Source organism: Eumetopias jubatus, unplaced genomic scaffold (genome assembly GCF_037043125.1).
Source record: "Eumetopias jubatus isolate StellerSeaLion01/CBP00866 unplaced genomic scaffold, mEumJub1_p1.0 scaffold_10, whole genome shotgun sequence".
NCBI lineage: Eukaryota > Metazoa > Chordata > Mammalia > Carnivora > Otariidae > Eumetopias > Eumetopias jubatus.
This window is the reverse complement of record NW_028274816.1, coordinates 35,818,520-35,831,791: the sequence shown is the minus strand read 5'-3', so window position 1 is coordinate 35,831,791 and position 13,272 is coordinate 35,818,520. Positions and strand designations below refer to the sequence as shown.

At 50.8% G+C, this 13,272-nt stretch overlaps 1 protein-coding gene across 1 annotated transcript in view; it reads right to left on the bottom strand.

The window, feature by feature from the left end:
* The window catches only part of ATP2C2 (ATPase secretory pathway Ca2+ transporting 2), a 60,392-nt gene that overhangs the window by 20,432 nt on the left and 26,688 nt on the right, over window positions 1-13,272 (bottom strand). Inside the window, exons 4-10 of the mRNA XM_028092245.2 lie at window positions 12,236-12,325; window positions 10,737-10,772; window positions 10,577-10,638; window positions 7,085-7,193; window positions 892-1,041; window positions 745-813; window positions 313-388 (exon numbers count right to left, since the gene is read on the bottom strand). Of these exons, the coding sequence (XP_027948046.2) occupies window positions 313-388; window positions 745-813; window positions 892-1,041; window positions 7,085-7,193; window positions 10,577-10,638; window positions 10,737-10,772; window positions 12,236-12,325 (592 nt within the window). The remainder of the gene's footprint in view (window positions 1-312; window positions 389-744; window positions 814-891; window positions 1,042-7,084; window positions 7,194-10,576; window positions 10,639-10,736; window positions 10,773-12,235; window positions 12,326-13,272) is intronic.

Genomic DNA, 13,272 nt, shown 5'->3' with positions numbered 1-13,272 from the left:
ATACGGTAGGGGCCCGAGATCCTGAGTTGGTGTGTAGAGGGGACCTACCCAGGAAAGCCACTCAATCAGGAACGTGCCCATGGACGGTGGTGAGAGCAAGAATTACACCTTGACCATGGGAAGCCATTACAATGTCGGGCTGCATGTCACAGTTGGCCTGGGCTGAGAGAGAAACCTCTTGGTATGATCAGAGTCTCCAGTCCCATCCCTCGGTCCTCACCCAAGTCAGCAGCAAGATATTCGAGAAGCAGCCACGGCTGCTCAGGACGGCTCCCCTCCGTCCCCCGGACCCAGCACAGATGCTTCACTCACCAATGATGCCAAACGAGAAAAGTGTCAGCTGCTTCCCTAGCTTGTCCATGCTTTTCTGTAGTGGGGTTTTAGGCGTCTGAAAGGATGAGAACAATGGGTTTGTGAGAGGAGATCCCAGGAGTGCCCCTCAGCTTCTGCCTGGCTTTCTTTATACCTTGAGTGGAGTGACAATTCCACAGCGGGGCACATATATACAAACTCACTGACCTCTGCACTTGAGGGCTGTGCATGTTACTGTCTGTAACATATCTTGACAACAAAATCCTAATAAATGTTGTTCAATAAAAATAAATTTTTAAAAGCGTGAGAAGCATGAGCTCGTATTAACCACATCGTCCTCACTCCCAAGGAGTGGGCAGGGCCGGTATAGGTAGCTAAGAGGAATCTCAAACCCCAGCCTACCAGAAAACCAAAGCCACCACTGGCCCTTACCTCTTCAGCCTGCATCATCTTGAACACTTCTCCGAATTGGGACCTTTCCCCTGTTCCAATCACGACTCCCTGTGTTCAGGAGAGAGGAGTGTGAGGTGTGAAGCTGGAAGCCCGCTGGTGAGGGCGGCCAAGGTCCCTGGGGCTTACCTGCCCCTTCCCATACTGCACCAGGGTCCCCATGAAGACAATGTTGCTCAGAGTGGTGAGGTCCCCTCCACTTGTCAGCGGGCTGTCTGTCTTACTGCACGGCTCGGCTTCTCCTGTGAAGCTGGACTCGTCCACCAGGAGGTCCGTGACCTAGAAGGGGAAGAGACGATGGACTCTGCCCCTTCACCCTGAGAACGGATTTTAAAAGCACAGAATGGACCACCCTTCCCCTGTAAAACTTCTCAACTGGGCAAAGTCTCCTGTGCATAAGAGATCGTGCCCCTGACTGCCAAGAACGAAGTCTGACCATTGGGCATCTATATAGCAGGCATGCATCTCTAAGCAGAAAACATCCCTCTGCTAGGACCTAGAGTTGGGTGGTAAACTACTTTTTCCCTGGGTTACCTGTACTGACCTGGCAGGATATTCAAATGAAGTCTTTCCTGAACAAACTCCTAAGACTGTGTTGGCAGGGAGAAAAAATTAGATTCTTGGGGACCATCCCTGATACTAAGGGTCATTTCTAAAATCACAAACAAGAAGCCCCTGAGTTTGATATAGAATTCAGGAACTTCAGACATTTTTCTTAGGTGCATTAAAGAAAGCTTGTGTCTATGTTTACATTTGAGCGTGATCTTTAGGTTCTGAGAAATCACTGTCATTTTGCCAATTTATCAAAATGACTGGTCTGGCATTGACCATGTCGAACAGAGGGGTGGCCCGGGAGATGCCTTTGGAGAGCAGCTGGGACTGCTGGTACCCAGGACAGATGTGCTTGCCTTTCCCGAACAGCTGTCTTCCAGAGACGCTGGCTCTGATGTCTGGTTTGGAAAGTGAGCCAGACTGCCCTCCTCAACCTCGGCCATAAAGTTATAGCTGTTTTCATGAGGATGTTCTGCCACTGAGTAATCCAAATCACATTTTAGAATGTAACAAAGTTTTGTGTTTTTTTTTTAAATGTTGCCACAATTAAGCAAAGAACACATCGAAATCAGGGAACCAGGATCAGAACATGGCCTCAGATGCCTCGAGGAACTGAACAAGCTTTGAATGTGTAGCCCTTCTTGAAAAACATATCTTCTGTAACATTAGTTAAAATTTTAACTTAATGTTAGAAGAAACTTAGGCAATGGTTACTTTAGAATGTACCTTTCAAAGCACCTGTGTCATTCTCCAGATACTCCACGTCCTGCCCACGTCGGAGACCCCCACACAATCCCTGTGCTTTGAGCATCACTGAACCAGGTTATTCAGTGACAGCCTGAGGTTACGTTAACACCAGAAACCACACACGGGCACAGCCCGCACACACACCAGGAAAGGAGGAGGGAGGTGCTCCCATTTCCAGAACTCCTATGATGTGCTAGGCCTTGCACAAAGCACTTCACAAGGCCTCTTAGTCTCCACCCCCTCCAAGAAAGATGCTCTTGGTTTCTCCATTTTACATATGGGAAAACGGAGGCATGAAGCAATTAAGTAACGTGTTCCAGGTTATACAGCCACTTCGTGTCAGAGCAGAAGTGTGACCCAAGACTCTGGTTCCAGAAACTGCACTCTTAACAATCTTGCAAAACTAACACAGACCCAGTAGGTATCACTCAAGAGGTGAGTCCCCTGTAACCAGAACTGTGCCAGATACTATGGAAGACATAGAAGGGGTCCAGGGTGATCTCTGCCCCTCAGGACCTTGCCATTTCAGCAAAGAAGACCAACTTAGAGAAACCCTCTTCCTACAAACTCCCAAGAGAACAGTTAGATCAGCACTATTCAAGTAGGGGCTGGTGAGTTCTCTACACTCGCAAATTTTAAAAATTCATAACCCCCTTTTACAAATACGCACACTGCCCTGGGAGCCCAGGCCCCAAGGACGACAAAGGTTACTCACTGAATGTATAATAACCATGCCCCCCCTTCCTAACAGAACCCCCACTGGGAACGGTATCGGGGGTTGGGGGAGGCCAGGTGCCCCCCCCAACACACACACAATATTACTTCCCAGCCTCCCTTGCAACTCACAGTGTCTCTACCTTCTGGACAACGGGACATAAGAAGTCACCAACAGTCCTGGGTAGGATCTGTGAAGGTGGCTGAGTTGACAGGCCCTGTTTACCCTTCCAGCTTCCTCCTTCTCCCGACCTGGGCCTTCATTATAGTAGCTCCAGGAGCCATGGTACAAGCATGGGAGGGCAGAATGAGGCGGCTGGGAGAAGCCCTGGCCCTTTGCTCCATGCTGGAGCCACCATATTGGCTCTGGACACTCCAATTCCGGTCTCTCATTATTCGAGAGAGGAGTAAATCCCTGACCCATTGAAGCCTATATATTTCTCTTAACTCTATTAACCACAAAGACAACCACCAACTGATCTTGAGTTTGTGTTTTTTATCTCCAGGACATCAAGGGCAAGTCAAAGGACTTCCTGGAGTAGCTCCTAACACAATGAAGGAAGAAATGGGGAGATGGAGTCACCCGGCACCACCGGCTGCCGACACCACAGACTGCAGGAAGCAGAAATCAGCACATCCCCATGGAAAGCAGGGATCTGGTTTCCAGAAAACACTGTCTAATGGGACATGTGATAATTTGAATCAGTTGTACTTACTTGGAAAATCTGGCTTAGGTTTACAGTTGCATAAAGTCTGAAGCACATGGAATCTGTACCTAAATTTATGTTTGTTCACATTTAAGTAACCCTATAACAAAAACAGTAAGTCCACAGTGGGAAGGGAAGCCCTCTATTGACTGAATCTGGGAGCCGTATTATTACAATCTGATGTTCTTGTCAGGTCTGATCTGCAGCAGAAGGCTTGGGAATGGGGTTGGGGGGATGATCTGGAAGAGGAGAGTGCCTAGGGAGCCGGGACTTGAAATGGGTCTTGAAGGATGACCAGACGTTCGGTGAGTGAATCAGACAGGGAAGCAAAAGAAGGCAAGGTGGGGGACTGACGATGCTCGAACTTGGTAATAACACGCTGGGTCAAAGCAACTGAGAGGAGGGGGAGGCAAAGAGAAGACCTCTCTTACCCTAGTACCCCACCAGCATTGACAGGGCAGCAGCCCCGTGTGCTGAGCATGGGCACCGACTCACCCTCTTTGGGGTACAGATTCTTGGGGCGTGTGGGGGCTGCGTCCCTGGTGAAGCCATGGCGGGATGGAGAGCTGTCCCTGCCCTTGAGCAGCACTGAATGGAGGGGGCACAGGCAAGAAGACAGGGGGCTTGGTCCCCGTGGAGCAGAGCACCTGTGGAAGGTGTGGCTGAACTCAACTGCATCTGGCATTGCTTAAGAAATTTGGATAGCACCGTGTAAGTAATGAGGCACCAGGAAAAGTCTTGAGCAGAGAAGAGGGGTGAATGAGTCACAAAATCATGTTAGATGTTGGAAGAGGTAGCTGGCCGCAATGGGATGGGAAGCCTACGGTCCAAGCGATCCAAGTCAAGCGCGACAGCGGAAGGCTCTCGATGAGGGGTGGCGGGGGGCGTGGGCAGAAGAGCCAGCCAGGAGGAACAGGAGAATTGGCAGTAAGTGGAACTAAGTAGGCACGTGGAAATAGGCAGAGGTAAGACTCAGAGCTTATTCTGGTCTGCAGAACATCTTTCAATTAAGCATATTTAATCCTGAATATATTTCATTAAAGTCCATTTGGGATGGGCAGGAATCTTATAGGTTGAGACTCGACCAACACCCCAACCTTCCAAACCAAGACATGAGCTTTAACCCTTCCTCAGGTTTATTTGTTCTGTTTTTAAATTCCAACACCTTGATTTTTTTTTTCCCCATCCAGTGACATGATTTTCGTTCTGACCTCCAGAACTGTAGGAGAATACACCTGTGTTGTCTTACACCACTCTGTAGGTAGTCATTTGTTACAATAGCCATAGGAAACAGAGATGGGCGGAACCCAGCGGCAGAGGCAGGGAGCTGGAAAAAGTCAGAAAAAACAGCTGATCGCAGCAGGAAAGCACAAAACGTGGGTGGTGACGGATGGGGGCTCTGCAGCCCCCAGACCTGAATTCAAAACCTCCTCCCCGACTTACGGCTGCATGACCTCAGGTCGGCTGCTCAGTCTCTCCAGGCTTCTGTGTCCTTGTGCTCAAGTCAGAAAATTGAGTGGTGTTCCCTTAGGTTGTTGGGAGATGGAGGGAGGGAGTTTCTACCCAATGGTTAGCACAGACCTGACTTCATATACACACACATATACATACAGACATACATTAGTTCTCTCCAGGGAGGCAGGGAGTAAGAGGGAGTGTCTGGACCAAGAAGGAACAAAGCTGGTTGTGTGCGTGTGTGTGTGTGTGCGCGTGCGTGCTTGTGAGTAGTTTCTGGTGACCTCCCAGGCACCATGTCAGCTGAGGGGGTGAGTGGCTGAAAGTAGTCAAAGCACAGAACCCACACGATACCAGTGGTCACCCAGAGGAGGTTGCACCTGAAGACAATTAAGCGCTCTGGTCACTTCCTGCTCATGTGCAGGCAAGACTTCTCCTGCCCCTCACACCCAGCCAGCCTCCCACCTCGGACACAAAGCATTACTTGGAGCCCTGACAGATCTCATTCAATACCCTTTTCATGCCAGAAATGGGGGAGGAAAAAGAAGGAGCAGTGTCCCTGCTCTACTGGCTGGTCCAGGTTAGCCTGCCCCCTAGGCCTTGACCTTGGTTAACTGTGGGAAGAGAAAAATGTTTTGTGACCCCCTCCCCACAGGATGCAAAAAGCACTAGTATTTGGGGGACTTATTTTAAGAACGTTCTTGAACCTGCCGTTTCCTGGACTTAAATAGCTTTACACAACATATAAAGCTCTCCTGGATCTCAGAATTTAATAGCTGACACAAATATCCCACTGTGAATAAACAAAGCTATTGATTGTTCAATGGAGCTGCAAAATGCCAAAAGGGAAATCCGTAGTGTTTGTGCCTGGTGGCAAGGAAGAAAGCATTCTGTGCTGTCAATAGCATTTAACAGAATAGAATAGAATTTAACATAAGCAAGTCAGGAAGAAAACTCGTTGAAACCGAGAGTTACCTGGGGGGTTAAACGCTGTTTCAGGAACTGCTGGGGAGGCGGGGAAGAGAGCACAGTGAAGCAAGCCACTGCTGATACGCAATGACCGGTCACCCGGCTGAGCGCGTGTTGCAGGTCTTACCTCCTCAAGGTGGAACAAATGCTGTCCCCTTTCATAGATGAGGAAACCAAGGCCCAGAGCGGCCAATCCTTCCCCAAAGTCATATACCGGGAGGTGCAGGGCAAGGGTGTGAAACCCAGGGCCCCCTGATTTCCAACATATGCCCGTCACTCACCCGTGTCAGGCACTGCTCGGGGCACTCCCCATCTCTGACGTCATGTAATGTCACCCTACAGGCACTGTCATCCCCCATCTTACACATGGGGAAACCGGGGCACAGACAGGTTAACTAACTTGCTCCAGGTCACCCAGCTTGTGAATGACAGGCCCTCGGTTCAAACTCAGGCCAACGATCCTACAGTTCCTGAAAACACATCCTCCGGAAAGAAATACATCGGGGAGATAACCTGCCCAATCCTGATTCACTGAGAACTTTCAACAACTCTTTAGTATTCTTGGAAGAATTCATAAAATAGATTACGCCATCAACAGATCCCTCTGACCTGGACTTAACCTTTTCTCGGGAATCCGGGATTATCTCTGAGAGCCTCAGGGATTGTCCTGTAAACCGGTGACACCTGGACACCCACAAAGGTCAGGGAAACAGCTTGCCCCCCAACCCCGCCTGATGTCCCCAAACTACACAACTGTAGAAGCTTGGGCTACGAGTTACATCTTCATCGGTCTGCTTCCCTCCTCGTCATTCAGCAATCTGGTGTCTCCTCTTTCTGACATCAGAGTAGCTGTTCCTAGAAGCAACTCTTACCTCATCTGTCAGCCCCAGCCTGGCTTAATTTGCTACTGCAACCTGCTGTAAACCAGAAACTCACGTCACCAAACTTTGTTAGGCTTTTACTGAAAATGGGAATAAATATTTTATGAAATACAATTTGAGGGGCTTTGTGTTTACAATGACCTTGCTTGCTAACTTCATGCCTTGCATATGTGCATGTGTGTCAGCACACGTGTGTGTGTGTGTGTGTGTGTGTGTGTGTGTGTGTAACAGAGAATACCTGCCTCAGATAAGCTAAGAGTCTGCGTATCGCCCAGACCAGGGTTCGGGACCCCTCACCTCAGTGAGACGGATGTCTGCAGGGATCCGGTCTCCGATCGAAAGAGACACAATGTCTCCGGGAACCAGGTCTCGTGCAAGCAGATGCTGGAGCTTTCCTTCTCTTATGCTGCATTTGAAATGGGAAAAGGCAAAAGCACACTGATCACATCCCATTTTTGCACAGTTTAATAAACCTGAGCAAAGAATAGAGAATCACACTTTTTCAGTTATGGACAAACCCTTGTGCCTTTATGGTTTTATTATATTTTAAATTCACATACCCTGAAAGACTTTTGGAAACGTGTGTGGCTTCTGGGAGACCCCGGGCCTCATCTGAAAAATGGGGTGACTACTGTTTACCCTGCCTGGAAAAAAGGCGGAGCCGCATGGCCTCCAGAAGCTTCTGTAGGTGTAGGTCAGCGGCTCTAAAGCTTCCTTAATGGAGTCAGTAGCTGGCAGCCCTTCTGTCCTCAAAGAAGACAGCACTGTGGCAATGGAGAGCTGAGTAGCATGGAAGAGCCTCATCAGAGCCGGGGTTGGGGGGCGGAGCATCGTAAGTACCGGAGGAGCCTAGGACCTCCTTTCCCATCGGGCCATGACCCCTCCTCCCGGCTGTGCCGGGGACAATGCACGTGCTTCTGTGCACAGGCTCCGGCTACAGTCCCCCCCCCCTCCTCGGATGCTGCAGCGCCAGCTGGACTCCTGCCCCACCCCTGGCCCTCTTCGATTCGCCCCCTACCCAGTGGCCAGAGAGCTCTGAAAATGCAAAAATCAGGTCACAACCCTCTCCTGCTCCAAACCTCCAATGGCTTCCAATGACCTTGGACTCAAACCCAAAAGCCCTGCTCAGACCCCCTTGACTGAGACCTGCCTCCTCCCCTGTTCTTGCTGCTCCCTGTCAGGCCATCCAGCCTTTGAACACACCCAGCTCTTTCTAGTCTCAAGGTCTCGGCCAACCCTGGACGTTGAAGAGGGCATTCCCTCCTTCTTTGTTAACAGAACTGACTCATGTTCAGACATCCACCCTTTCCCCCAGAGCCGTCTGTTCTAGGGAGGGGGTCCTGACCGACTGAGACCATCAGGGTGACCCCATCCCCTTCCCATGACTGGCTTAGGCACAGGCATGTTCCATAACACCGGTTTTTGAGACATGAGTGGACATTTGCTGGGGGCTCAAGAGAAAGGTCTCTTCATTCTGTAGACACACACACACACACACACGACCCCTTCTTCTGCTGGAGCTTTCCATGTGTGCCTCTGACGCCAGGAGCTGTGGCAAGGGTCTTGAGAGCACGAGGGGAGCCAGCCAGAGAACAGAGCCAAGGAGCCGAGGATGGACGAGTGAAGAAATCAAAGGACCTGGTCCTTGGTGCCTTCTCAGACTAACCGACCTCACTGGCCCTCCCACCTCACATCCCTTGCCATGAGATGACACGATTTCTCTGGTTTGTGCGGCTGAGCTGTCCGTGTAGCCAAGAGCACCCATCAGAGATTCACCTGCTGTTCTCTCAGCTCTTCCCCTGGCTGTCTCCTGCTGTTCCTCCCGTTTCAACCTAAATGTCAGTTCCTCCCCAAACGTCAGGTCAGGGCAGCCCGATCAGCAGCTCTTCAGAGCCATTCCCACTCTTCTACCGCGTGCTATGGCATCTCCGGGAGGTTTTTCTGAGGCTCCGGGTCTCGGGCCCCATTTTGGCTTTAATGTACCTGCCACAGTCCAAAGGCACTTGCTCCTTCACTGTATTATCTGCCTCCCCCGGGAGGAATGTGAGCGCTCCGAAGGGCCAGCCCTCGCCTTCTGGTTCACCCGTGTAACCCCGGCACTATTCCTCCTGGCACACAGCAGGCGCTCACTAAAGATGCACTGAGGGCACAGAGGATGGAGGGAACCCAGGAGGGGCCTATGTGGTAGGTGTTTCTTCTGGCTCGTACAACAGGCCTCAGATGCCGAGGCGGAGGCTGTTCATCTTCGGTGCCCCACCTGCCTGCCTGCCACCACTGTCCTTGAACATAAAATCATCTTTTAGAAGTGACTTCCGGGAACATCAATAATGTGTACTATTCACCTGAAAGGCCAAGATTTGATATTTAAACTTAAGATCAGATCCTCAAATCACATAAACCATTTACATTTCTGCTTGTTCGTATGATGATGTCACACATCCCACATCTGGATTTCTGACAGCCTTGTTCGTCTACTTATTAAGCCCAGACATTTTTAGTGTCCCCCGTGAACCTTCTAGAATTGACTCACCTTCTCTCATGCTTCCACATCATCTTTTTTGTCTCTGTTATTCATTATTCTCTGCCTCGTATTACACACACACACACACACACACGCCCCTCGCTTGCTGGCTCCTTGAGAGGTAGAACTCATCCCACCAGATCTTTCTATTCCCAGCCGTGGGGCACAGTTGTGCCATTTATATCCAAATATATGTGAAGGTTCAACCCAAACATCACCTTTCAGGAAACAGAGTTACCATATGTTTAAAAACCCTTCTGAAGCCCCTGGGGTCGTGAGATACTTTCAGTTACTGTCTTTTGAGCAACAGGTGCATATCTGGGAAAGACACACAGCCCGGACCTGAGCAGAGCTGGTCAGCGGAGGGGGCGCAGACCTGGACCTTTTCTGAAATCAGTCCATTTCTACGAGGAGAGTAAGCATGTGGATTACTGGCGTACTAGAAATTACATGGAGAAAAAGCCAGGCACCAAACCCTTTCTCCTCCGTGTGGGGGGCCCTAGCCGCTGCTCTAAGCCTCCGCTGTGCACGACTGCAGCCCCGAGCCCTCGCCGGCCAGTTACGCTAAGGGAGATGAAGAACTCACTTCCCCCGTCACCCCAGCCACAGCCGGGTCCTCGGGGGTCATATGTGAGTAATGGTGCCGCACTAGACAGCGCGGGTTAGAGAACAACCCAGCAAGTTCTAGCACACAGCACTGCGGTTTGGTCCTTCCTTTCTCCTTTTTAAATATCTCTGGTGAGGGCTGTGTGATGGATAACAGGAGGCCCCGTGGAAACGACCAGGCAGGAAAGAGGCTGGTGGGGCTGCAGGGCACGTGGCCAGCTGGCGGTCACCCTTGGGCCATCTCGCCCCACAGTCCAGCGGCCTGAAGCCTTGGCCCGTTCCAGCCCTGCATCACCAGCTCCTCTCATTCCCTCTTGGAGAATTTATTGCAACCTCTGAATGCTCTCTGCAGGAAAAATGGGCACAGCTTTGCCCACCATACCGCCCTCTTCCCCAAGCCATTCCCGCTGGCTGTGGCCCCAGCCCAGGCACCCTGATTAGACCCTGATGGGAGACTCGAGGCCCAGAGAGGTAGAATGACATGCCCAAGGACACACAGTAATCTGTTGGCAGGGCAGGCACCAGGTCTCCCAACCCCCGGAAAGACATGGTCCTCTTCCATCACGCTACAAGGGACACAAACTTTGCCCAACTTTTGCCAAACTCACCAGCCCACCGGCTCCTCCGATGAACCAGAAAGTTCCAGGGAAACTCTGACTTACCAGTTACATTCGGGAGGAACCAGCTTGCTTAGCTCTTCTAGTGATTTCTCCGACCTGTATTCCTGGCAGGCAGCACATCAAACATGATAATCAAGGGTGGGAACTCCACACTGCCACACCCGGGTTACCCTGACCAAGACCACAGGAACTAATTACACACCTGGATGAAGGCGACAGTGACCACGATCATCACGGCCTAGGGAACAAACGAGGAGGCGTCAGCACCCAGCTGTCAGGTGAGTGAGTGAATGAGTCCATGGAAGGTGGGGCACAGCACCTCCCCTTTCCAAATAAATTTCCTTTCTTCTTGCAAACCAAGCACAAAGAAATTTATAAAACAGATGAGCCCCCCCCCCCCCCCGCCAAAAAGAGGAGAAAAATCATCTCAAAATCTGGCATCCAAAGGTTCACATTTTAGGGTACCCTTTCAGATTTTTCCACATAGACATACAACACAGGATCCTATGATACAGACACATTCTTTTCTAAACAGCCTTTTCACACAACATATTGTAAATATTGTTCCACAATATCAGAAGATATGGACGAAGCTTCAGCCTTTTAAACAGAGGAACAAATACTATTGCTTGGAAGAAGCCTGCTTTTGTATTTTTTTTTTTTTTTTAAGGATGTTGCAGTCTTTTTTTTTTTTTAATGATTTTATTTATTTATTCATGAGCGACAGAGGTGGGGAGAGAGAGAAAGAGAGAGAGAGAGAAGCAGAGGGAGAAGCAGGCTCCCAAGGAGCAGGGAGCCCGATGCGGGACTCGATCCCAGGACCCCGGGATCATGACCTGAGCCGAAGGCAGACGCTTAACCATCTGAGCCACCCAGGCGCCCAGCCTGCTTTTGTATTTTAAAAGAGCACATGACAGACAGAGGGAAGCAGGAATGACAGTCATTGAAAGGTATTCGGTAGGAGCCAGATATAAAGGGTCATATATTGTATGGTTCCATTATATAAAATATCCACAGAGGTCACAGAGACAGAGCGGACTGGGGTTTACCGGGGGCTGGGAGGTGGGCTGGGAGGGGTGGGGAGGCGGAAGGGGAGGGGTCTGGGGAGGTGGTCTGGGAGGGGTGGGGAGGGGTGTGGGGAGGGGGATGGGAGGTAGGCTGGGGGAGGGGGACTTCCTTTTAGGGCCGTGAAGTATTTCGGCGCTAGCTAGAGGTGGTGGTTGCACAGCGCTGTGAATGTGCTAAATGCCACTGGATTGTACACCTTAAAATGGTTAATTTTTTAACCATGTGACTTTCACCTAAATTAAAAAAAAATTCTTTTTAAACAGGTGCTCAGCGGTTACATCTGGGGAAGGGCTTACAAATGATAGCTTTGTGCGGCATGCACAGCAGGGTCATGGAAGAGGACTTCACTGCAACGTTGTTCCCCAAAGCAAGACACTAGAAGCCCCCCGGGGGTATCCACCAAGACAGTGATGGCAAAACGACCCAGGACACCCCCGGCGGTGGGGAGGGGGGGGCACAGAAGGATGACGATTTGTCTTCCTTTCTTCCTGCTGTTATTTCCTGTTTTTTTCTCCACAGCCACGCTCTTTTTCCTTGTATAATAAAATATGCCAAGACTCTGCAAGGCCCCTGGCAGCGGGGTCTGGGAGCCGGTGCAGGCTCTGCCCCGCCCCCACCCCACCCCACACTCACCAGGGCGATGCTGATGGCATCCTCATACTCCTTCGTGAGGACGCTCACCAGGGCGGAGGCCAGGAGCAGCAGGATGAGGGGGTTCTTAAACTGCAGAGAACACAGGGTGGCCGGGTAAGGGTGCGGGGCTCTCTTCCAGTCCCTTAGCTCTGCGCTCAGGGCCGGGCTTCAAGACCAGCACTACAGCGACCCCAGGGCTTGGGAGGAAGACCACCCCCTCCAAAGGTTCTCCTCCACCTGAAATCCGCTCCCCCCACCCCCGCGGTTTCATTGACACTGACTTCCTGGGGGGTCCTCCAACACTGTGCCTGTCCAGACAGCAGCCCTGGCCCTGCCTTGGAGTTCTTGGTCTCCACGACACTGAGCCTGTCGCGTCTCCACGACACTCCAGGTCCCAGCCCCTCTGGTGGCTTGCCAGCTCTGGTCCAGCATGGCCAAGGGGTCCCCTTTGCTACGCCAGGTCCCCAGGGCCATGAATCCCAATCACACCAACCTGCTCCTGTCACTGCCTCTGGGGGCTCCAGGGGTGTCCCTCCTGAGAACGGGTGCCGCAGAAACTTCCCAAAAGGATTTTTACTTTATTGCCTTATGTATCTACTCCCTCATTTCACAGATCTATTACATAGTAGCTCATGTTACAGCCCATCGAAAGGAAACATAAAGGCCAACTCACAAAAACAGGGAGAGAGAGAGAGACTGGACCAAAGATCAGGATCAAAGTAGGAGTTAAAATACCAATATGCTAGTCCTATTTTTGTGGTTTCAAAGGGGGCTGTGCATTTGGCCTTGAGCTTCCCAGCAGCCAAGGCAAAAAGAGAAACAAGATCAGATGTGTGATTCATGCTGCTCATGAAAAGAAGCACATCAATGTCATACCAGTGTGGTGCATGAAAGGATTTAATGCCCCTTACTCCCCACCCCAGGCTTGCTGGGCTTCATCTCCTCTGAACGAGTGACAGGACATTTTGGGGTAAGGTCACCAGGAGCCCTGAGTTAGCCACAGCATCTATTTTGAATCCTCAAGACTGAACAACTTG